The sequence below is a fragment of the Cryptotermes secundus genome, unplaced genomic scaffold, assembly GCF_002891405.2.
Source record: "Cryptotermes secundus unplaced genomic scaffold, Csec_1.0 scaffold125, whole genome shotgun sequence".
Taxonomy (NCBI): Eukaryota; Metazoa; Arthropoda; class Insecta; order Blattodea; family Kalotermitidae; genus Cryptotermes; species Cryptotermes secundus.
Window position 1 is genome coordinate 1592460 of NW_019720162.1, and position 26038 is coordinate 1618497.

General features: G+C 43.6%; 1 protein-coding gene across 1 annotated transcript in view; it reads right to left on the reverse strand.

Annotated features, from left to right (window-relative positions):
- Window positions 1–26038, reverse strand: part of LOC111867021 (serine protease inhibitor dipetalogastin) — a 186475-nt gene that overhangs the window by 24367 nt on the left and 136070 nt on the right. The window contains exons 2-4 of the mRNA XM_023856487.2: window positions 4386–4529; window positions 3623–3770; window positions 418–579 (exon numbers count right to left, since the gene is read on the reverse strand). Coding sequence (XP_023712255.1) covers window positions 418–579; window positions 3623–3770; window positions 4386–4529 — 454 coding nt within the window. The remainder of the gene's footprint in view (window positions 1–417; window positions 580–3622; window positions 3771–4385; window positions 4530–26038) is intronic.

Genomic DNA, 26038 nt, shown 5'->3' on the forward strand with positions numbered 1-26038 from the left:
CCTTCCAGCCACACTATGGCCCTGGGGTCGATTCAGCCTCTAACAGAAATGAGTACCAGGAATATTCTTAGGGGTAAAGTGCGGCCGGTGCATAGGGCTGACAACCTCACCACCATCTATGAGCCGATTGTCTAGAAAACGTGGGAACCTCAACATCTCACAACCCTGTGGGCCTCCACAGCCTGTTTCAGGGATATCTTCACCTACTTTTTTATGTTTTACTTTTATAAGACAACATAGAAGGTTCGTACTCATGAATTGAAAACGAAGAGGCAATAACACTTCAAAATAGCCTGAACTGATCCCCTAAGTGCACATGCTTGTTTATTGTCAGTCTCATCATTATGTTGGTGATCTAGAGGATGGATATAAATCAGCTAAGGTCTGTACTTTCTGTTGCTGTGACACAAAACTCACCCACATGTTAGCAGCTTCATCTGACATGTGTTCTTGTAGACATTGCCATCAGAGCCACAGATAGGCCCGTCAATAGGTGCCTGCTCACAAGACACTGGGCAGTTTTCCCGGTGTGCTGATATATTGTTACAGGGCCCAAGATGCGACATCTGAATTCCAACTCTGTCAACAAGAGAGCATGAATTAGGGTCAGGAGTAGCACAACAATGTCATGGAAAATTTGGGTAAACAGAGCCAGAGGAACAGTATGGCAAAATAAGCAGCCACCTGATACAACTCAGATACAGCACATTTTACTGTCTTTTTTCCACTCCCCTCCCCTTTGCTTAAGGAAAATTAATTTCTGTATGCAACAATGTAAATGAAGCTGTAAATATTATGACACCAACGACAATTTTCATCAGAGGGCCTGGAAAACTCATGTTATAAATTGTGAAGAAGTATTGTGAAAGCTGAGGGTTGGGAAGGAGCAGAATTTCTTGTTGCCTTGGGTATTATTTAGGCTTGCACTAACCCAGCATGCAGAATAACACCTTACAGATGACATTGATAGGTCTGGATGTGGAGGAAAGTATGAAGGTCAAGAGATAAAATAATGTAACATTCAATGAGATATGGGAGGATGTGTTAGAAAGAGACTGCAGACTGTGTGTAGGCATGTATTGTGGCTTTCTTGCTATATCTCCATCTGATAGATGGGCGTGATGGGGAATATAGTTCCTTAATCTTCAAGGTAAAAGGAAGGATCTAAAGAAATTCACGATTCAGGACAGCTGATCCTTGGTCAGAATCTCCTAAATGAGTCAGGTACCGAATTACTCTTGTGGAAGCATATCTTTCAGTTTCCCCATCACTGAAAGTAGTATACTGTAGCATGTAGACCCGTTGATAGGCAACAGATTCTTAACATGCTTCAATGGACTAACTGGGAAAAGGTTCTGCATGGCCCATGCAACAGCTGCGTAACACAAAAATAGAACTGTTGGAATGGTGTTTTCTATGCAGTCCACGCCGAGATGATGTAAGCAGACAGTCAGTGGAGTTAGTTCAGTTGAGTTGAATGAAGTGAAGGGTTTAGTTGTTGCGAGACAGTCACCGGCCTGTAAGAACATGAACATTGAAGTTGAGCGCTCTACGGCGTTGGAAGCCATTACCAGACAATGACTGGTGAAGACACAGCAGACTGAGAAGTAGTTCATATATGCTGCAGTGAATTGTACAGTAAGTTAGAGATAACGCTTTAGTTACGTGTAGTTACGATCTGCAAGTGTTCAGTAAATCCAATTACCAATCCAAACCCCATCTATAATCACTGTAATACCTGACAATATACTGGGGCTGATAAAAGGTCACTTTGTTTGATGACACAGGTGACAATGTCACTCCTGATAGAGGGCCATATGTAGGACTATCAGAAATGTTTCATGTTTCGGAAAGTGCTCCAAATATCGTCCATTTTAATTTTTATAGGAAAAGGATGGACCAAATATTATTTGTATATTTTCAAAATTGAAACAAACACAAATAACCATTAGGTATAAATGAATGATATAGCCTTTCAGCATTAACTTCCTCCTTGTCAAAGCAATCCTTTAGTGTTGATCTTAGTACATTAAAAGTTCTGATCAGCCCCTTGTCTGACATAAAATACATACCTGGCTCATTTCATTGAATCTTTTATGTCTTATATGATTTCTGCACGAAAAAAAAAACAACAAATTTTGCATGTACACCAAATATCGCCTAGTGGGACATATTAGGAACGGTGCAGTGGGCGATGTCAGAAACACTTCATGATTTCAACATAAAGACCTTCCCAGAAAAGACGAGGCAGACGGGTTAATCAGTTAGACTGTAATGCCCTTGGGTAGGAGGAATAGAAGGGGCAGAAGTTTCGGTTGCTGCTGTAACTACAGGGAATTCCCTTCAAAAGCGGCATCAGGATAACATTTATTATGAAATGGGAGATCGTTAAATACATAATTATTTCTCACTATATACATACTGATATATGTTGTCAAATTGTCACTACATTACTCTAGTTCCATGAGATTGTTAGGCTAACACTGCAATGAACTTCCTTAGTTACAAGTCATGATTCCACTTACTTTGGATGATAAGGAAGGCGACAGTGGAGAACGGAAGTTTTTGAAGATCCATGGTTCTCAGATTGGCTGATCTCCTAGCGACATATTAACTAACTGCTGAAGGGCTATAGGGTATAGCCTCAACCTGTCAACTTCTTTCAAACTTTCATCAATACCTCTCTGTGTCTACAGACCCAGAGGTACTTATCATAGAGTCTATACTGTCATAGAGCAGTTCCTGATTATATTATACATCGGCATACCCAAATCAGCAATATCGGACTTAGTGGGCACTGTTCTGATGACTGTACTCTTACATTCCTACGTTATTACACGTCTTCAGGGTACTGCTAAATCAAAATTCGTACTTCTACGATTATAATACTCCATACAATCAACAAAGAACCATACAACAGGAAATGGTCAGAAATAAGAAAACGAAAAATTATTAGCAAGAAACCCAGAAATGGAGCTGTTGCAAATTTTCGATTGATTACGGGACATGACTGCCTTGCAGCACATCTATGTAAGATAGGAATATAAACACAGAAGAATGTACACTGTGCAACTTGCCAGGATCATCTATGGCACAAGAACACCTCCTTCAATGCCCTAATCTTAACAGTGAGATGTAACAAAGAACTTGAGTGCTCTCTACTGGGAAACAAGAATCAAAATAGGTTAAATGATCCCAAATGCAGCCACTGGAAACCAACCAACCAACAAAGGATTATAATTCTAAAAGTCTTCCAGTATGGCCTTAAGGGCATAACGCAGGCATGAATTAATTGTTACAGAGCCCACAAACCATTAAGTATATGGTCTGTGTGACTGCAGCCATTATAGTTACTATACTAACATCACAGCATAGTACTTGATACGTCATCACTGCAGATTTTCTTTCAACTAACCGCAGAAAGTTCGAACAACAGACACCTCATTTTAAACTTCAAGAAAATTAACAGAATGGTGTTCTAGAAGGTACTGATGTCACCATCAGAGAGCAGTACATACTTGTGAGAATACCACGGTGGGCTGTATTATAAACAAGGGCAGTAACTGGACCATTCGCATTATGTAGTTTTCGTATTGTTGACGTTGGAATCAGATTAACGTACCTGCAAATCTCCACTTGTAGCATGCATCGGTTCAGGTACGTTCTGCCATCGGTTCCACACACAGGATCTCTGTCCTTACCACACCGGTGTTCGCAACGAGAACCAGCCGACCTCATGCACAGGCCAGCATCTGATGCTAGTCGGACTCCTTAAAAATTGAACGAAAACTCAACGTGTGCAACCAGCAGTGACATAAATCGTTACTTTAAACATTAACCAGAAATCCCCGTCAATTTCCTGATCATGCACAACGAAGAGTTGAAAAAACTCGCCAAATTAGCTTAGCTATGCCTCCCAGCCTCTTCACATGCAATAACTTGAGAACAGAAGCCTCGCTATAAGATCCAAAAGTTTGTGACAATGTTATATTACTACATTATTATGTTTCTGGACATTATCCATCGTCCTGTTTTTATTTTATTTAAAACACATAACGTTTCGGAGACTGGATTCTGTCTCCATTTTCATGCAAAACCTACTCAGTTGGGCCCAATAGGTCTGGAGAAAGGGACCAGCCCTGTGGATTGGGACCGACTGAGTAAGGTATCAACTGAAGACAGAGACATAATGCGGTCTCCAAAACGGTTTGTTTTAAACAAAAACCGGACGACGGATAATGTCCACAAATACATTAAGAGAACGACTCTTCGTGTGAAATGTGATATTGAGAATTTCACTAAAATTTTCCAAACATGTCAATTTTAGTTAAAATCGTGCAGCAATAACGGGACGCTATTCACGCTGGGGCGACTCCTCAACTTGCCTTTTCCACAGGTCTTCTTCTTCATTTCGCACAGACTGGGGTAGATGATTCCATCAGAGCCACAAACGGGGTCTCCGCCCCCAGGGGCGGTTGGCTGCGGGCAGATGCGAGGACAGGACGAGTCGCGAGCAAGCACAACAAAGTCTGAAAGCAAATACGAAATGTCATTTTGCAAAAGTGTAATATGGATCTATATATCCACTCTCACATACGTCTTCATGACATAGTTCTTAATTAGTTAAGCACAGGGACAGCTTTACCTTTTTTTATGTAAGCGCAATATAAGTAGGAACAGAAGACATTTCTAAACGGACAGTCTGGAATAGGACATTTTCATGAAATAAGTTGTATAGGGCGTCTAAATATCAACGTATTTCATTTATTCATTCATACTGTCACGTGTATGTGTGACTATCGACGGGGTTTTGGATTGCATATTGAATTAATTGACTATTTTAATTACGATTCGTAATTACACTTAATTTTAGCGCCATCACTAATTTCCCCATTTCACGAATCACTAAACACACAGATTAGTGTTCTCAGATTGTTACCAGACGTCTCCTGGTAACGGCTCCAACAATGGCTATTCCTCTGCTTCCGGGCTAAACTCCTCTCTGAACGGCGGCTCCCTTCCAGCTGTCCATATTCTTCCGACTCCCGTACAGAACTGACTGTCTTCCTTATAAATCCTTCTCACGGACTGAACAGAAAACACCGTTTCCAACAGTGTCTCTATTGTTGTATGCCTATCCGTTGTCGCGGGAATGTGTTAGCCGTGCCATTGCCTAGAAACGGCTTTACACGCCACAATATTTTTAATATAATTTGATGCATTCGTTTATGACTCAAAACGGGTTAACGTGTAGCAGAATCTCGTTCAGTTGTATTACTTCTGCCATACGCCTTCGACTTGACTGGTTTTCAAGGCGTTTTGTTGTCGCTTCACCAAGATCGAAATGCTTTGGCTTATTTGCCTCAATTGGTCACAGCGGTGAGACGAAATGGTATACTCTGCCGTTTATCCGGAAAAAAAAATATGGGCCATTTCCAGGTGGCGATTAATCTCAGCCATTGCTCAGTTGTTCTCTCGTACATGTTTTCTGCAACCATTTACTTCGCCTATACCCATGTAAGCAGCTTTCGTACTAAAAAGCCAAGTGGCGCCTCGAACGGCGTTCCCGCGAACTCGTTCCAACTGACGAGGAGTGGAAAGATGCTTAGAGTTATAAATAAATTTACGTGTGTATATACATAAAGAGAAAAGAGATCAGCAATAGAAACTGACTAGATTAAAATAGTGGATTTTGCCTTGTCAAAATAATATAAAATGAAGTAAAGTTGTCAGGATTCCAACGCACTAAAATGTAGGTAATTTTCTGAGTCAGAGTCTGAGTCTCATTTTACGGCCGACGGTTAGTCGGCCAGTCTGTCCTGGCATAAAGCACGCATTTTGGGCTTGCGACCAGATCTATATTACTGCTTGACAGTTACGGTCTTGTTTTTTGTGAGCGCCCTGTCTGACGAAAGGACGGGTCTGTATTTTGTATATGCTGCTAGTCCTTGCCAGCGCAGTCTTTCTCGGGTCCAAGTCCCTTGGGACTCGCGACCATTTCTCAAATTTGAGACTTCCCTTTTCGTCGCCTACTACGCCTCGCAGGGTTACGGTGGAGATATGCGAAAACGACTCCACACGGGCCTCGTGTCTCGTCTGTCAAAGTCAAAAGTCACATTGCGGCTGACGGTCAGTCAGTCGCCGGTGATTTTCTGAGCAGCTGTCTATATATCTAAATAATACAAATAACAGAAAACTCATCTATTGACCCAATCTTTCCAGCCGCACTACGGCCCTGGGGTCGACTCAGCCTCTAACAGAAATGAGTACCAGGAATATTCTTGGGGGTAAAGGGCGGCCGGCGCGTAGGACTGACAACCTTGCCGCCATCCATGAGCCCACTGTCTAGAAAATGTGGGAACCTCGATATCTCACAACTCTATTGGTCTTCACGCCCTGCTACAGGGATAGCTTTACTTTGTTTTATATAAAACTCATACGGGCCAGGAAACCTCAGTCTATATAGCGAATAGAATACCATTTGGACGACCGACGAATCAGAGTCCAATTTCCGCCAGCGGCTGAGATTTTTTTTTTTTCACAACGTCCAGACCGACTCTGGTTCGAGCTCATCCTCGTGGCTGGGAATGAAGCTAACCATTCACCTCCGTTTAGAGCCGAGATTAGGAATCACTGGAGTTACACCTTAACTCCCTTATACTTCTTCATGCCGTGGCACTTAATTAAGCACAGGGAGTGCTTAACTCCAGACTTATAATATTTGTTAGCTTCTTATTTCTTGCTTCTTCAAGCTGGAGGGGGAAACATGTCTTTCAAATTACTCAAGTACAAAAACTATTACTTCTAGCTCTGTCTCAATTACAGTTTGGCTATACATTAATCTTTACATTTTTGGAAAACACAACCATTGCCAACAGCAAGGCATCTGTAAAATGAATCATATAGATAAAACAAAGGTAAAGTTGTCCTTATGCTTAGTGGGGTGTGGAGTCCAACTAGGTCCACTCGGCACTTCGGCCACTGATTGGCCTATTGTACCTGTCTCGGGTGATTATGATGATGGAGACTCTGGTGGAATGAAGACTGGCAGGGGAAACCGAAGTACTCGGAGAAAACCCGCCCCAGCGTCACTTTTTCCACCATAAATCCCATTTTACCATACCCGGGATCGAACCCGGACCGCCGCGGTGGGAAGCCAGCGACTAACCGCTTGAGCTATGGTGCGGCCTGTCCTTGTGCTTAACTAATTAATAAGTACGCCATGAAGACGTATGGGGAAGTAGATGTAAGGATCCAGACCTCGGCACTAGTTGGAGGTGAGTGGTCAGGTTCACGCCCCGGCTGCTTAACCCCATCACCCATTAGATAGGAGGCTGGGTGGGACCCAGAACCGGTTTGGACGAAGTGGAGAAAATTCTTCATCATACCAGGACTCAAACTCCGACCCCTCTGTCCAGTCAGTAGCTATCCCGGCTTCTCCATAGTTCATAGAAGTAAAGTAACATTTGCCCTTGTGTTTAATTAAGCACCGCGCAATGTAGTTACGTAATTACACGAGAAGGTGGACGCTGACTCGAAGAATTGTTGATTTCGGTACTGGATGAGAGTGTTCACCTTCATGCTCCGGTCGGTTTAATCCGGCGGAAAAGGTCCTGCATAGGATAGGTGATCGAACACGTTAGTCTAGAAGTGTTCCAGACTTGTACCTGGGAGATGCTCGGTTCGATTCATATCTTGGCTGGGACATAGGCCAACCTGAATGAGATATACAGTTCTCTCTGCAGGAGATTGCTGGGATAGTACCTAGATTAGGTCAGGCCAAATTGCTTCCAAAGCATTTCCATTTCGTTATCACTTAGCATCTGAAGCTGCTTATTATCGAAATTTCAAGCGTCTTTCAACACTCCACAAAGAAGAAACCGGAAGCAGGGTGAGTTCCACATCTGGTTTTGGGGTTCCTGAGAAGAAGAAAATATTTTCCTTCCTGTCAGAAATAGAATGTCGATTCCTCGGTCGTTCAACCTGTAGCCTAGTCGCTAGATCGACCGAGCTATCGTTGCTCAATTTGGAATATTGTGGAACACCTATACAGTGTCCTAGAAGGAAAGGTCAGTATTCTTGGAGGTCACAGAATCGGTCATTCTAAACAAAAAAGTGTGCGTGTGTCCTATTCCGAACGGTTTCTGAGATATAGCAATTTCACTGTACAGTACACTGTACACTGTACAGGCGAGCAACACGCCATGTCCTCACACGAGTTGCACCGAGATACAGCTATTTCACTGTACAGTACACTGTACACTGTACAGGCGAGCAACACGCCATGTCTTCACAGGAGTTGCACCGAGATACAGCTATTTCACTGTACAGTACACTGTATACTGTACAGGCGAGCAACACGCCATGTCCTCACACGAGTTGCACCGAGATACAGCTATTTCACTGTACAGTACACTGTACACTGTACAGACGAACAAACAGCCATGTCATCACACGAGTTGCACCAAGGTAGAGCCATTTCACTGCACAGTACATTATACACTGTGCAGACGAGCAACACGCCAGGTCTTCACATGAGTTGCACCGAGATAGAGCTATTTCACTGTACAGGCGAGCAACACGCCATGTCCTCACATGAGTTGCACCGAGATAAAGCTATTTCACTCTACAGTACACTGTACACTGTACAGACGAGCAACACGCCATGTCCTCATACGAGTTGCACCGAGGTAGAGCTATTTCACTGTACAGTGCACTGTATACTGTACAGACGAGCAACGTGCCATGTCCTCACACGAGTTGAACCGAGATAGAGTTATTTCACTGTACAGTACACTGTACACTGTACAGAAGAGCAACACGCCATGTCCTCACACGAGCTGCAAAGTGCATTGATGTTGACGGGGGAATTTTCGAGAATGTATTACACTAAGTAAACTGCACTAATTTTGTCACGTGAACAATAAATACCGGTATTAGAAACAGTAGTTACTCTCTCTTTAATACGAAGAATGTTGGAACTGCAGAAACCGTTCTGAATGGAACACATGTACATATACACTTTAGAATGACCGATACTATGGCCTGCAAGAATACTGAACTTTCGTTCTGGGACATCCTGTATACAAGATTTCATGTGAACCTGTGAATCTGACAACACTAAACTGAGGATAATCTTAAATTGAGGTAATTTTTAAGACCGAGTTTATTGACCTTGGACCATTGAAATTTCATCACTAAACGAGCAATTCGGCCAGAAGTCCAGGTTCTGCTGTGTCCAGCACGTTGACCTGTCGACCTCTATCCATGTTTGGCAGCTGCTGAAGCCTTCAGTTTGGTGAAGACATTAAGCATTGTCCGGGCCGCCAGGCTCCACCTATCTCGATGAGAATCTTCAGGATCGAGTCACGCGTCTCATGCGTTTGATTGACGTGCATCGAGATATCGACTGCAGATGAAATTCTCGACCAACCGCCAACCGGTTAACGCCACCGCCTCGCTGTGGGGGGAAGTCCTCCAACTAACTAACTCTATGACGGGTAGTTGGACTTTTGGAGCTGTATCAATTAGAGCTGCTATTTAGCACCGAATGGTATGAGCAGTACCTATCGAGGTGGGGCAGTGGCAACGCTCTGCACTCGTATTCGGGAGAAACTCGATTCGAATCTCGGTTGGGACGTCGGATATACCGAGTTTTTTTGTGGTTTCATTCAGTTCCTCCAGACAAATGACGGTATAATATCTCATTAAGGCGACGACCGCTTCATTCCAAACCCTTTCCAATTCATTATCCACCTAAGGTAAAAAAGGTTAAGTTATCCCTGTGCTTAACTAATTAAGCACTACGCCATGAAGTCGTATGGGAGAGTGGATGTATAGACCCAAGTTTTCTTGACCTCGGCACTAGTTCAAGATGAGTGGTCACCTTCACGCCCCAACCGCTTTACCACCGGGGAAAGAGACCCAGGTACCCACTGGATAGGAGGTTGGTTGGACCCCAGAGCCGGTTTGGACGACATGCAGGATTGAAAATTCTTGCCCGGATCGGGACTCGAACTCCGACCTCTCGGTCGTCCCGCCCACAGCCAGTCGCTATACCGACTGTGCTATCCCGGCTCTCATTTACCATCTATAGCCCTAAAAGTCAATGATGTACAGTCTAGACAGTGGCAGCGTGACAGAATTGCCCACAGAAATAGAACACCTCATGAATGTAAGTGCTTACATTCATTCTGTCGTAAAGGCACAATAGACTGTGGTCGCGGTGCAAGGGCCAAGAAGGCCCACCCCTTGTACATTCATTCCTTCTGTCATCTTGACACAGGCTTATTGTCAGACATGCAATTGGTTTGCTATAAGGAATACAATAACAAAGATGGAAGTTACTACTAGTACTTATACTCTGTCTAAACTATCTTTGAAATTATGCTGATTATGCAACTTGGGGGGGGGAAGTTCTGCGTGTTAAACGAGGCATCTATCTCGTTATGATGGTTTAGGTTGAAAAACGAGCTTCAAGAACACAGTTCACACATTGTGGTATGTAAACAGGCTGCTAGACAACAGCGGCTCTTAAACAGAAACAGGAGAACAGTGTTTTCTGTGCTGTCCGCTCCTAGATGTTATAAGCAGGACAAGTTAGTGGTGAGTTAGATGACTACTGCTATTCAGTCGTTGTGAGCTGTTGTTGTTAGAAGCTGGTAGCTGAGGCAAGAGGACTGTAGGGGAAGCCAGATGAAGGGGAACGTCCGCCGTTTGAAGCCGTTACCGAGCAACTTGACTGAAAACACAGGTTGTTGTGAAATAGTGTTGTGTAAAGTGTAGTCACGAGTTGTACCAAAGAGTCAAATAAATCTGGTAATCAATCCAAACCCTGTCTATAGTGACACTCTATCATGTGACACTATTTATATCTGTAAGCAATGTTGACGCTGACGGCGAGGCACCCTCAGAGTTATTTCAGACACAATATGGACAATATTTTATTTGAATGTCGTGCTTCGTTAGCTGATCAACTTTATGTACAGACTTCAGCGCAGCTTCACACAGTATTGGCTGAATCACCACTTAGTCCAAGCTTTCATGGGTGGGCCTCAGAGCCGCTTTGGACGATGTGGAGAACAGAAAAATCTTGCGCCAGCCGGAAATGGAATCCGGGTCGTCTATCCCGTCGCTATAGCAACTGAGCTATCCTGACTCCCATCCACTACCAATTATCTTCATATTTATCTAAACATATTCCCATTTTCTATACATGTTCTTTATTTGAGCGGCGTTTAGGAAAATAATAGCGGCTTATTTTGAGAATCATAAGTTCACTCAAGTTCACAAAGTGATATTTGAACATCCTGTTGCATTGAGGTGTCACTTATGGTCTATTTTTTCCGTCTATAATGCAACAAATTAATACCACTGATTCACATTTAAGCCATAGAACAAACTCTGTGGCCTGTAGTCCGCAAGCGAACTATACCGACCGAGCGACAGCCGCTTGTCGGCGAAGTTAGTGTCAACTTTTGCGGATAGAAGGTGTCATATGGTGAGTACAACGGTTCCCCAAGGTCGTTAACCTCGGTTTTCTAGACCGGAGCCGCTATTTCCTTTAAATAGCTCCTCAATTATCCTCACGAGGCTGAGTGGATCCCGTTCCAGACACATTAATTCTCAGAAAATCTGGTAGCGCCGGGAATCGAACCCAGGACCTCTGAAGATGTAGCCAGGAACTCTGACCACTAGACCACAGAGGCGGTCGTACAATGATCGTTACATATGTATATAAAATTGTATTAAAATATTAAATTATATGCATTATCACAATGCTACATGTTTCGACTATATAAAAGCATCTTCAGGCAAAACTTCCATATGGAGTCTAAGGCACCGCGCACTAATCTAATATCTTTCTTTCATTTACGGTGTGGATGTTTTCTTCTTCATATCTTTTTTTAATGCAGCTGTTTCTGTTTTTCGTTGGTGTGTTGTTTTCTTGATTGTGCGCACCAAGTGTTCCTTTGGTACAGAGAGAGCAAGGATACCGAGGTTACAACATCCTGTGCATGAGTATTTACACACCAAAACAAAATTTCAGTTGTAACAGCAGACAATTTTTGACCGCCTCTGTGATCTAGTGGTCAGAGTTCCTGCCTACAGATCCAGACGTCCCGGGTTCGATTTCCGGCGCTACTAGATTTTCTGAAGCAGTGGGTCTGGAACGGGGTCCACTCAACCTCGTGAGGATAATGGCAGGAGCTATTTCAAGGAAATAGCGGCTCCGGTGTAGAAAACCAAAATTAACGCCCGTGGGGATTCGTTGCGCTGACCACGCGACACCCTTTATCCGCTAAAGTTGGCACTATCTTCGTCTACAACCGGCTGTCGATCGGTCGGTATAGTTCGCTTGCGGACTCAAACCACGGGGGTTTTTTTTAATAGCAGAGACTTAGCGTGTCAGCTAAGTTCAGTGCAACTTAGTGTGAGACCACGAACATAATATCATGTAGTCCTCCACACTTCAGAGAGCACTACAGCGTTAGGAGAAAGCAGTAAAAGATAAGAGGTCGGAACCTTAGCCTAAAGAATTACCTAGCTCACTGAAGCCCGTATTATATTTCCCTGCATCATTAATTACTTCAAGACAGTGAGTGCCAATATGAATGAGTTCTTGGGTTGTCCCATGTGAAGTCCAATCTACGATGAAGCCTCATGAAACAAGGGCTCACGCGGAGAAGAAGCAATGCCCCGTAATGCAGAACAAATCCCGGGACGGGTGCAATCGGACGCATAAAAATTCAGTTCCTTGTCAGACGATGTGAAGAAATTAGAGAGAAATGTGACGCCGTGTAGATTCATGCATGTTGTGGCATGTGGACTCGTTGCTAGCAAACAACCGTGAAATAATCAGCTACACAATAAACGTTACTAAGTAATGGCTATGTAAACAACGACCATTGTTAGGTAATGACCGCAATAGACATGCACGCAATAACAGAAGAGCCGATGGAAACGGTGTTCTCTGTGCGGTCCGTGCAGAGACTATATAACGATGGCCAGCTGCAATCAGAGCGGAGTCTTGAGATGGCAGTTAGAGGAAGAGGAGGTAGTTATGAGAGAGTCGCCAGTCGGTAAGAACGTGAGGACACTGCTGGATCCGTCATCAGGCAACGACAGGTGAAAAGACAGAAAACTGTGAAGACTTTATGCGTGCTGTAGTTACAGTGGTATTTGGAGTGTGTAAATCAGTGAGAGGGTCGTAGTTATTTGCAGTTACGTTCAGTAAGTGTTCAATAAATCCAATTACCAATCTAAACCCCGTGTACAGTCACTCAAAAACGTAACGATACTCGTATGTACAGGTGTTTCGGGGGAAAGAACATGTTTCCTCCATCTTCTGGGTAGGTAGTGTTTTACACTGAAAAATCTTTATGTACCGAAGTATACGGTGAAAAATTCCACAACATCGTGACCATATTCATGGCCGTTGAGAACGTCAGCTCTCACAATACCGCGTCACAGATTAGGTACAGTCATTCATATACCGGTATGAGGTTTTCATGGCTGTGGTTATACTCCGTGTGGTCCTACACATGAAGGCCACGGGTTCAGAGGTATACCCCGGTAGAAGTGAGTACATGAGAATGTTGTCAAGACAGTTATAAAGCCGATAAGAAGAGTCTGTTCACCCTCTTTCAATCTGGCCATATACTCCTACTCACTTCGGCCCTGAAGAAGGAGGCAGTATGTTTATCCGAATCATTGGTTTTCACAATTATACGGTGTTTAGTCCCAGTCGGTAATGCAGTCGAAACCCTGTTAGTGTCTTGTGTACATTCCAGAATAGCAGCAGAAAATATCTACAGAATTACGTATTTTACAAGTTGTTTTGTATGATTGTAAGACCTGGTCTACTGTCAAGGCGAAAAAGGGCTAAATTTGCGGGTAGAGGGAAACAAATTTCTAAAGATCCAAGATACCAGAAGAATTAACAGAACGAAGCAAATAGCGTTAGGAGTAAGTTAAGGGATTTTTATATCAGTATTGTTGTGGAAATCTGTTGGATATGTAGCTGAGAAGGAAGAAACAAAAAAATGTAAGTAGAGTATTGTCACGTGTAAGGGTGACAATAGACGAGTTCGAGATTCGATGATTGAGCTTATTGACACCTTATTCACACAATCCGGAACTACATGCAATACAGAACTACCGCTATTCTACACACTTTACAGATCGCACACACTAGAGTTCTCAGTCTTCACTAGCCGTATCCTGGCAACGGATTTGTCACAGTCTCACTGTAACTTCAAATCACACATGAAGTCTTCTTTGCACCGTCTAATTCATTTCTTGCCATTTCTTCGATCAGTTTCGACTGCCGACTCTTTCAATTCTAACTCCAGCTGCTCCCAAGCTCATAGCCTGAGAGTTTGGTGTCTCGACTTTCAACGCAATTCTTCTCATCTTAACTTTTCTTTCAACCAATTTGCACGGACCACGCAAAAAAATGCAGCCTCTCTAATGTTGAGAAGACTTCCTATTTTTGCGAGCGTACGCTTCTGTGGGAATGTGTTTACCAAGTCGTTGCCTAGCAGTGAGTCTATACATAGTGTGTCCAGGTTCTGTTAGGACTGTGTTAATTAAAATACAAGATGTGAATTATTTTCAAAATTTCACTCTTCTTATTCAAAATAGTCTCCTTCTGAATCAATACATACCTGGAATCGATTGAAAACTTTTCGGAAACAGTCACTGTACTCCTTTTGTGGAATCGAATTTAAAACTGTGGTACATTCCCTTTGGATATCCTGGATGGTGTCGTGACGGTCTCCTTTCGTCGCCAACTTAACTTTTGGGAACAACCAGAAATCTGCTGGAGCCAAATCTGGCGAATACGGAGGATGATCAAGGACTATGATCACTTTTCTAGCCAAAAAATCGCGCACGATCTTCGATTTGTGGGTTGGGGCATTGTTGTGGAGGAGCGACCAGGAACCTTGCTCTCGATATTCAGGTCGAATTCGAAGAATTCTCGCCCACAAACGATTGAGGACTCCGAGATAATAATCAGAATTCACTGTTTGACCTTCTGGTAGAAATTCATTGTGAATGATTCCTTTGGAATCGAAGGAAACGGCTAGCAGTGTCTTTACTCGACTCTTTTGCATGCGCACTTTCTTTGGTTTCGGCTGGCTTATTTGGGCTCAACTACACTGCACTCTGCCGCTTTGTGAGAGGCTCATATTGAAAATACCATGCCTCGTCACCAGTAACAATCCATTTTGTAAATTTTGTATCACTTTGGGCCGAGCGTAACATGTCTTTGCAGTGTTCCACTCTGGCATGTTTTATCGCCTGACAGCGTGTGCGGTACAACTGCGCACAGACCTTCCGTTTGCCCAAAACATCGGTAAAAATTTTATGCACAGTACTTTTTGGTATTCCCAAAAGCTCCTTGATGAGTCTTGCAGAAACACATCTGTCTGATGCAAGGATTTCTGTCACTTTTTCACATTTTCTTCAGTGCGACTTGTTCTCGGCTTTGATGTACGTGGAGGGTCTTCAATGTCCTCCCTGCCGTCACCAAATACAGCATACCATCGAAAAATGTTCGAGAGACTCAAACAATCACCACCGTACACACTTTTCATCATTTTGTATGCTTCTCCGGCTGTTTTGCCTAACTTCAAACAAAATTTGATGTTAGCTCTCTGTTCAACCGCCATTTTCCGACGAGCGTCAGAACAGTACTGTTACATTCAAGGTCAGAACACATGATGCAGCGATGCTTGNTGTAAGTCACAATATTTTATGTCGCCACTCCCTCGACCGAGGAGGTAAAACTATCTTATTTTACAAAGTATCCCAAAAGTTCCTGCATATTTTGGCGAAATGAGGTAAATTAAAACCAATTCCTTCACGACATGATTATATTATTTTCTCATGCTGACCCATTGCTAGGTAATGCCCGCATCGGAAACGCGCACGTAACAATGGAGGACCTGTTGGATGCTGTGTCTTCTGTGCGGTCCGTGTCGAGGTTATAAACAGAGAAGCAGCTGCGATTACGAGAGAGTCTTGATACGGCAGTGAGAAGAGCAGGAGGTTGGTATGAGACGGCCGCTAGCCTGGGAGTGAATTGTGTGACTTTCGCCGGCCAGTAAGGACGTGAACACGGAAGCTAAGGAAACTACGTCGTTGGAAGCCGTTACCAGGCGACAGCCGGTGAAGACACCACAGACTGAGAAGACTTAGTGCGTGCTGTTGTGAACTGCAGAATGCTTGAATTAGCGATAATTTTAGTTACGTGTTCAATAAATGCAATTGCCAATCCAAACCCCGTCTACAGTCATTGTCTCACGTGACAGCATATTTTTATACAAAATACAAGTATTCGATATGTGTTATAATTTTTTTTTGTTCTTTGTTTTCAGACCCATAATTCATTATGAATGCTCATGAGCGTGTTTTTGTAGTGACATGTCGCATCGAAAAGATGGCATTAAGTGATGTTAGGGAAATAATTTCAAGCAAATTTCATAAACCAGATCCTACCGACAAGGCAATTCGCACATTAGTGAATAAATAAAATAAAAGACCTATGCATGACGATGACAGATGTGGACGCCCAAGGACAGCACGTAAAAGCACTGAATATTTTCGTCAAATGTTCGAAGAGGATCAAAAATATCAGTTAGGAACGCATCTGACAGACTGAACGTAACAACAGTTCCCAGAATTTTGTGTTCGACTCTGAAGAACAAGCTTTACCACGTTCAAACGCTGCATGATTTGCATGAAGATGATTATCCAAGAAGAGCAACGATGTGTGCAGAACTGGTTGATAAATCCAAAATGACAGTTTAATGGGCCACATGGTTTGATGACGAGGCGATTTCTCACATCTGTGGAAAAATCGATCGACATGACTCTCGCATCTGGGCTAAAGGAAAACAAATTATGAAGCGTCAAGTTAAGATTTGCATTATTATGCTCCGTGTTATTATTATTGTCACATGATTGACTACAGATGGGGTTTGGATTGGTAATTGGATTTATTGCAAACTTATACACACAATTCGTAACTACATTGCTATCGCTAATTAACATATTCAGCAGTTCACTACAGCACGTATTAAGTCTTCTCAGTTTGCTATAGCTTCAACAGTCGTTACCTGGTAACGGATCCCAACAATGGCCTCTGCTTCCGTGCTCACGTTCTTGTCGACTGGCGACTGTCCCACAGTTAACTCATTACTCCAACTGTCGACTCTCAATTCAAAGTTAAAGTCACATTGCGACTGACGGCCAGTCAGTCAGTCAACCTTGGTGTCGAGCCCAATCTGGGGCTTATGACCAAATATTTAATACTGTTTGATAGTTACAGTCTTGTTATTGTGGGGCGCTCTCTCTACCGAGAGGACGGGTCTGTCTTTTGTCAGAGTCATTGTCTGTGGTAGTAATTGTCATAACGTAAAGGATATTTACATTTTACATCTTAAACATGTTAATAAATGTATTAAATATATACAGGGCCTCTGTCAGTCCAGGCACAGTACAGCAGATTATGCCCTATTTCTAATAGCTTCCGCTACAACGGCAGTCTAGTCACTTGAAGACACTCCACTCAAGTCAAAGTCAAAGTAAAAGTCACATTGCGACTGACACTCACTCAGTCAGTCAGTCAGCAAATTTGATATTTATTACTGTTTTTGTAGTTACGATTTTGTTTTTGTGGGGCGCCCTCTCTGACGAGAGTACGGGTCTGTCATTTGTATATGCTGCTAGCCCTTGCCAGCGTAGTCTATTTCGGGGCCAAGCCCCTTGGGACTCGCGACCATATTTTACTGTCTCAGATACGAGACTTCCCTTTTCGTCGCCTCCCACAACTCGCAGGGTCACGGTGGAGGTATTCGACCCCGCCTCCACACGGTCTAGACTCTCAACTAAACCAATTAACTCCTTATGTAGCCTCAGTGCGGACCACACTGAAAACACCGCTTCCAACAGTTCTTCCATTTTTGTGTACGTATGTTGGTTAGCAATGGCTCTGGTACTGTTGCATATCTACAAGCTGTTGCCTAGCAATGGCTGTTTATCTAGTTCCCTTTTCTAGCCGTTGGGCCGTATGAAACTATTATATCGTCATTCTCTGCAAGGTTGGAGGCTTGTTAGCCTGTTCCGTCCTAAAACGTGTTTTATTTAATTAATAGGATATTTACAGTACACCCTCGACAATATGGAGCAATAAGTAAATTTGTTGTGAGTAGTTGTCTTGAGTAGAGAAGTCATTCACTGATGATACTCTGACAGGCCCTGTAGAGGAATGGTGATGGTTTTAATCTTTGTCATCTTGGGGTTGTGTTAGGACAGACGGCCACTGTCTCCTCAATGTTCTTCTTACATTTTGTGGGTTGCTAATTTCTACAACTGGTCTGATATTGTGTCCGAGTATGCTTTGATGGTAGAATGTTGACAATCTATGTATTCCTTCTATGTCAAATGGGATTTGCAGATCATTGTGGATATTATAGTTGGAGACATACCAAGGCGCTTTGTTTACTGAGGAGAAGAATTTGGATTAAAATCTTTGAATTATTTTTGTGTCTTATGGTTTTGTACAGCCCCATAGCTGGATACCATATGTCCATATGGGTTTTATTGTGCATTTATGTAGTAGAAATTTGTTTTCTACGGATAGCTTGGATTTACGGTCCAAAATTTTTAAATTTAATTTCTGAGGCTTTTATTTGACGTGTTTCTGTCATGTCAGTCTTTAGTCGAGGTATAATCCCAAGTATTTTACTTCGGTTTGCATTGGTATTTCCATATTATTGACGTTAACCTGCGGGCAAGTTATGAGTTTCGTCGGCCGCGTCATAGCTCAAGCGGTTAGTAGCCGGCTTCCCACCGTGGCGGCCCGGGTTCGATCCCGGGTATGGTCAAGTGGGGTTTGAGGTGGACAAAGTGGCACTGGGACAGGTTTTCCCCGAGTACTTCAGTTTCCCCTGCCAATCTTCATTCCAACAACTGCTCCACAATCACCCTCACCTATCATCTGGGGCTGGTACGATAGGCCAGAAGTGGCCGCAGTACAAGGGACTTAGTCCCACCCCACTAGCAATAAAATATGAGTTTCGTGGTGAATGTTACTTCCACTGATTTTTCCTGTTTTTTCCTCAGACACAAAGCATTACTTATATCGTCATTACCGTACATTTCTGGGGCGTTAACAGAAGAGTGCGAAGTAATGATGGAATGTTGGTCACCAGGGGAAAACCGAAGTAACTCGGAGCCACTTAGTCCAACATGAATCTGATATGGAGTCACAAAGATTTGAACCCTGGGCCTAAATGCCTGAGTTATGCCACGGTCTTATTTCTACTCATAACGGGAACAAATTCTAGACTGAAAGCTCCTGAGAGAACGCCCTGTTGCAAATAGCTTGGAGCTGCTGTCAGTACGTTGACAATCCAAGTCAAATTCATTTTTAATTACTTGTTCGTACAGGAACACTTATCAGGCTGCAACCTGCGTTAATTACCTCATCAAATCATTGCTGTCCCGTAAAGCGGTCTAACATCTCATCTACAACTGCAACTCCGCTTCCTGTGAGAACTAATGACAGGTCCTTAACGGCGAGCATCCGCCGGGGACTCCTGTTGTGTAGGGCTATTCTTAGACTAATTAGAGAGAATTTATTGCGCACTAGCGATGAAATATCACTGGTCCCGCAGACAAACGCAATAAAAAGAAGAAATCAGATGGTATTTAATTAATAATCAGAAACCAGAAAAGAAAAAGAGAAAATTGGGTGAGACACGTTAAGCCGTCGGTCTGGTATGTAGGTTTGGATTACAGAAGTTATTCAGGGCCTGGGCAATGCTAACTAGCCTGGGTGTTCATGAAAATATTGTGGCGTATAGCACCGCTAGTAAGTGGTGACTCTGTATATGGCGACAATTTCTGGGGAACGGCCCCTTGCTGAGCAGCAGATTCTTAATAATATAACACTGGATGCAACAATAAAGAAATGTGTTTTCAACGTAGTCCGTGCCGAGATATTATAAGCAAGGGACACAACAACAAGACCGTAACTGTCAAACAGTAATAGATATCTGGTCATGAGCCCAAGATGGGGCTCGACACCAAGACTTACTTACTGACTGACCATCAGTCGCAATGTCTTTGACTTTGACTTGAGTTGTAACTTAAAACCCGTGCGGAGACGGGGTCGAATACCTCCATCGTGACCCAGCGAGTCGTAGGAGGCGACGAAAAGGGAATTCTCAAATCTGAGACAGTAATACGAGATATGGCGGCGAGTCCCAAGGCACTCGGGCCAGAGAATGACTGCCCTGGCGAAGACCAGCAGCAATTGTAAACGAGAGACCCGTCCTCTTGTCAGGGACAGCGCCCCACATAAAAAAAAACCCTCAGCTGTTTGACAGTAATAAAAATCTAGTCGTTAGCCCCAGATGGGTGCTTTATTCCAAGACAGACTGGTCGACTGACCGTCGGTCGTAATATGAGACTCAGACTCAATTCAGATGAGTTCTGTATGGGAGGCTGTGAAGGGAGAACCAGAGAGCGTGAAGCTGAAGACTCTTCACTGTCAGAAGCCGCTGACAAGGAACGGCTGGTGAAAACACAAGTTTGAAAAGGCTTAACGGGTATTGTGATGATTTGTGAATTATGGATATCCATGCCCCGTCTACAGTCACATATACACGTGCCAATATTATCCTCCCACCTATGTCAAGGTCTTCCTAGAGGTCTCTTTCCTTCTGGTTTTCCCACCAAAATTCTATATGCATTCCTCTTCTCCCCCATGCGTGCTCCATGCCCTGCCTATCTCAACCTCATTGACTTGATTATCCTAATTATATTTGGCGAAGGGTACAAGTGCCGTTCACGGTAGCCGAGTGGTCTAAGGCATGCACTGTCTTCGCTCGCTTCGAAACCGGGATCGTGGGTTCGAATCCCACTCAGGGCATGGATGTTTAGTTTGTGTGTGTGCGTTTTTCTGTTTGTGTACAGGTAGAGGCCTTCCGACGAGCTGATCACCCGCCCAAGGAGTCCTACCGAATGTGTAAGATCAAGAAAAACCGAAGTGAACGGAGAAGTTCATGGAGGTAGGCCTAGGCCCACTGGGGCTGCAGTGCCAAGGAAAGAAGAAGAAGGGTACAAGTTATGAGGCTCCTCATTATGCAGGACTAGTTATTATTATTATTATTATTATTATTATTATTATTATTGGAGGGGTGGGTTTCCCCATGCACCGCGACCAGTGGTCTATTGTACGTCCCCTCTGTGATATTCTACCAGTCTCTATACCCTACCGATACTGGTGCGTACCATCAGTCCCGACTCAGCCAGCGAGTTCGGCCTCTACTGGCTCAGCGGTATCTCTCGATGCTTCCCCCATCTATCAGAGGCGTTAGAGACTACTGTTGGGCGGGAAATGTGCAGGACTAGTTACTACGTTAAGAATGTTGGCGGTGAGGGGAGTGTTGGGACAGCTGCATGCTTAAAAGGGAGGGGAAATCACTGGCGCATGCGCATACTGCCGAAGCTAATCTCCCCACCACCAGATCTTGATGTATCCCGCGCAGTTAATGCAGTAAAGTGTGATAAACGAATCGTTACCACTGCTAAAACGCATCTAAAACAGATCATTGGGTTTGCGTAACTAAGCTGCTGATAGGTGTTGCCAGTCAGGGTGTGAAATAGAAATACTGTCACGTGTCCGTGGTTCCGTGACTGAAAATAGCAGGTTCTGGGTTGGATGATTCGATTTATTAACACCTTCTGTTACAATCTCTCTTAATCCTAAACATTTATAGCTCTAACGTTAATCTACCCACTTCAAAAATCACTAGGACACGCTAAGTCTTCTCAGTCTTCACTAGTCGCGTCCTAGCAACGGATTTATAACGGTCTACAACACATATGAAGTCCCCGTTGTACGCCTTTGTACCCATTCTCGTTCTTCCTCAACTCAACTGCTAGCTTCGGAAGTCGACTCTCTTATATCTACTTTGCACGGGCCCCACGGAAAACACAGTCTCTCAACAATTCGTAGGCGTGTTTATCGCTGTTTCCTTGAAATGGACGTCCTATGGTTCGACGGTACTCTTCTGTGGGAACTTGTTTAGCGACCCACTGCCTGGCAATGGGCATGGCGCGGACCACATAGAAAACAATTCTTGCAATACCTTTTCTATTGTTGCGCGCGAGTATTTCCGGCGTTGCTTATAAATGGGTCTACATGTCACACTATTATCACGCTGGAATACTTTTTCAGTAACGCCTCTCTTTCTTAGAATCTCTCATCGGCTTATATAAAGACACGTACGAAAAGTGTTGCTTTCTAGAGCTTCCCTTTCCAGGTGCAATTACATATACAACGTGCGTGCTAATTAGTTCGCAGAAAGCAAAAATGTTAATGTCGGGTTCGGAATCCAGGCGGATATGAGCTAATTACAAGGCCCATCGCTACTGACCAACATACACACGAGGAAAATGACAAGTCTCCAGTATCGGAGAACAGTCAAACTACATGCTAAGACGCAATGTTCTGGGTTGCAACACCGCACATTGTGGTTGATGCCCACAGACGATTCAGAGAAACGCGGGGATTTCTACAAAAATAAGCGGCCTTAAAACACCGACGACCAATTGGGATGTTGTCATTTCCGCCTATGTGATTACAGTAAACTTCGCTAATCCGGATTAATTGGTAGGAGGTCATTCGGATTAAGCGATAGTCCGGATTGATGAAGCAAAAGATGGCCCTAAAAGGTCAAACAAAAATATCAGAAAAGAAATAGCTAGAAAAATTTAAAAACAAATGCACTGTTGATGAAAATAAAAAATATAACTGAAACATTTATTTAAGAACTACAAAAGGACAAGAACCTGAAATCCAGGGTCTCCTTCATCCAGCTCAAGCCAATCTTGGATATTTTCTTGAGTGGTTTCAGTCTCTCCAGCTGCCCTCGGCACAATCTGAAAGTTCTCTTCCTTCTAAATTCCACGTGCCCTTTAAACTATATGTATTCAACCGCGAACAGAATTTTTCATTTTTCACCCTTCGATCCGGATTATCCGACATCCGGTTAACTATAACCGGATTAACGGGGGTTTACTGTAATCGGTAGAAGGTAAAGTTGTCCCTGTGCTTAACTAATTAAACACTACGCAATGAAGATGTATGGGGGAGTGGATGTACAGATCCACATTTTCTTCACCTCGGCACTAGGTGGAGGTGAGTGGTCAGCTTGACGCCCCGGACGCTTACTCCCGGGGAAAGATCCCCCAGTACCCATTGGATAGGAGGCTGGGTGAACCCCAGAGACGGTCTATAAGACGTGGAGAAGAGAATATTGACCCTACCGGGACTCGAACCCAGACCTCTCGCTCGCCCAGCCCGCAGCCAGTAGCTATACCGACTACGCTATCCCCGCTCCCAATGTATTTGGTTTATTTTGTAAATGATAGGAAACCCACAAATATAGCAAAGGTGCAAATTCGGGGCTTTTAATGTTAAACCGGATGGTACGGATAGTAACCAGAGCGCTTAAAATGTGTAATGACTTTGACTGATTGGATCTCTGAATATTGTTCTGTCATCATATACATGTATGCCCCTGCATGACTCGGTTGTTTTTCAAGAGCCCCCACCGAGAGATTTCGGAGGCTGGGGAGAGGTGAATGAACCCTATAAATGTGAGACGTGAAAGGATGAATGACACAATGAGGTTTGTAGCCCACCGTGAAAGGATATGCGCCTATTAATAATATATTTTAATACTGAGTGCTATGTCCACAGTCGTTAATATGTGAAGATTTTTTCGGTTTAATCTCCCCTAGAAGTTTGTGCTCCATAACACTGTCTCTGCTGGCGCACCCGCGGTCAGGGCCAGCAAAGCAACCTCTTATAGTCCATCTGCTCTATGAACGAGAGTATGTCACCCCTTATGCAGACAACCTTATGGAAGAGAAGTTCTGGGAAGAACTGATCGCCTATTTTCATTTTATAAGACACGGACGGCATATAAAACGACGCGTCAATTATTCTATTGTTGCGTGTGTATTCGTTGTTGCGGTAACGTTCTCACTGAGCCGTTGCCTAACAAATGTTAGGCGGATACACATACATACACAGACTGATGAGGGGGATTTGTGAAGTATGCAGCTGAGATGGGCTCAGATGTCATGATATATATACGAAATTTCATAAAGAGTGGTTCAGGAATTCAAAGAGGGGGATTCACAGACATAAAAGCAGCATGGTGCACTCATAAGCAAGCTTAATTTTTTTTTCGACATAAGGAAAGTAAAAATCTTGTGTGTTTGAATTCCTCACTGGCGTATGACTCTCGGGAATATGTTGAAAATACAATCTAGTAGCTTTCCAGTGATGACGTACCGACCTACGTCACTGACTGGTAATGACGTACTCTCATTCTCAAAGTAGATCGAGTATAGTATTTCGTGCGACATCCCATCACTTAACAAAATCTACCTTATAAACTACTGATATGATTCTCTTATGTACTACTAATCCCGTCCCTATATTATCTTCAGGGCTGAATATCCCTGACTGCAAGTGTCACAATACAGGATATCGTAATAAGATCTGAATTCTTTATCGCGTGAGTACTATTCAGAAGGCTTCGTCACCAAAATTGTGTATGCATTTCCAGTTTCCGATCTGGGCCACATATTTACCACACGCACTTGACTGCCCTAATAATACGACGAAGTCTTCTCGGGCGACCGGCCCTGTCAATGTGCAGTTTGCGTGTCTCATTTCGGATACTGTTGCTGCTTCCATCATCAGGGGTTAATATGGTGATTGATGTGTTCGCACGCTAAAAGAAAGAGATAGACGAGCAAGTGTGGGAGGCAGTGAGTGATACTACATTTTGGGAGCAGCAGAAACATGTTCATAATCTCAGGTTTTGAAAGTTCCTAGACAATGTCCGCCCGTTTTTCTGTTAAAGGTACGTTTGAGAGAGGGTGAAGTTTTAGGATTCGAAAGGGTATTGTGGCATATTTGCTTAAGGCGAGAACTATGAAGTCCAGCACAGACAGCCGTTCCTAGGGAACGGCTCTGCAAATATGTCCGTTGCTAGGCAACAGATTCGTAACACGCAACAACTGAGTAACTTGGAAGTGGCATTCTCTACGCGGCCCGTGTGATGCAAAAGAACGGGCTCCTTGGAGGAGTGTTTCCTATGTGGTCCGTGCCGAAATGTTATAAGCAGGACAATTAGTGTGAACTATCAGTGGAATTGATTGGTTGGTGAGCGACTAAGTCGAGAGCTACTGTAGTTGAGGTGGAGGAAAGTTCGGGAACCCAGAGGAAGGGGAACGTCCGCCTTCGAAAGTCGCTACCGAGCAACGGCTAAGGATGAATGAGAAGACTTTATGTGTGCTGTAGTTACAGTGATCTATAGTCTATAGTCTACAGTCTACAGTCACTCATACACGTGCCAATATATCAATTAAATCGTAACAGGGAAATATGATTCAAGATAACAGATTGCCAAAACTATAATCCAAAAGGATAGCGACACAGGAAAAACCTAGAAGTAGATGCAAAGATTAGTTTCGAAACTTCTGGATATGGGAACGGGCTTGTAGGTAGGTACCAATCCCTGAGGCGGAGGTAAAATGATATCTGAGAGGGGAAGTGAGAGGCACAACAGTTACCTCAGCAATGCAGCTAATTTACAAAGCTCGTTGAATACGTCGCACTGCACTTTTCTAAACTGACTTTTGAAACAACCCTTCTAATTAAAAAAAAGTAAAAGTATCCCTGTAACATGCCGTGGATGCCCATAGTGTTGTGAGATATTGAGGTTCCCACATTTGCTAGATAATCGGCTCATAGATGGCGGTAAGGTTGTCAGCCCTACGCGCCGGCCGCCCTTTACCCCCAAGAATATTCATTGTATTCAATTCTGTTAAGGGCTGAGTCGACCCCAGGGCCATAGTGCAGCTGGAAGGATTAGATCAATTGAAAAAAGATCCAATGACCTCATCGGGACTTGAACCCGCGACCTTCCGGCTTGTA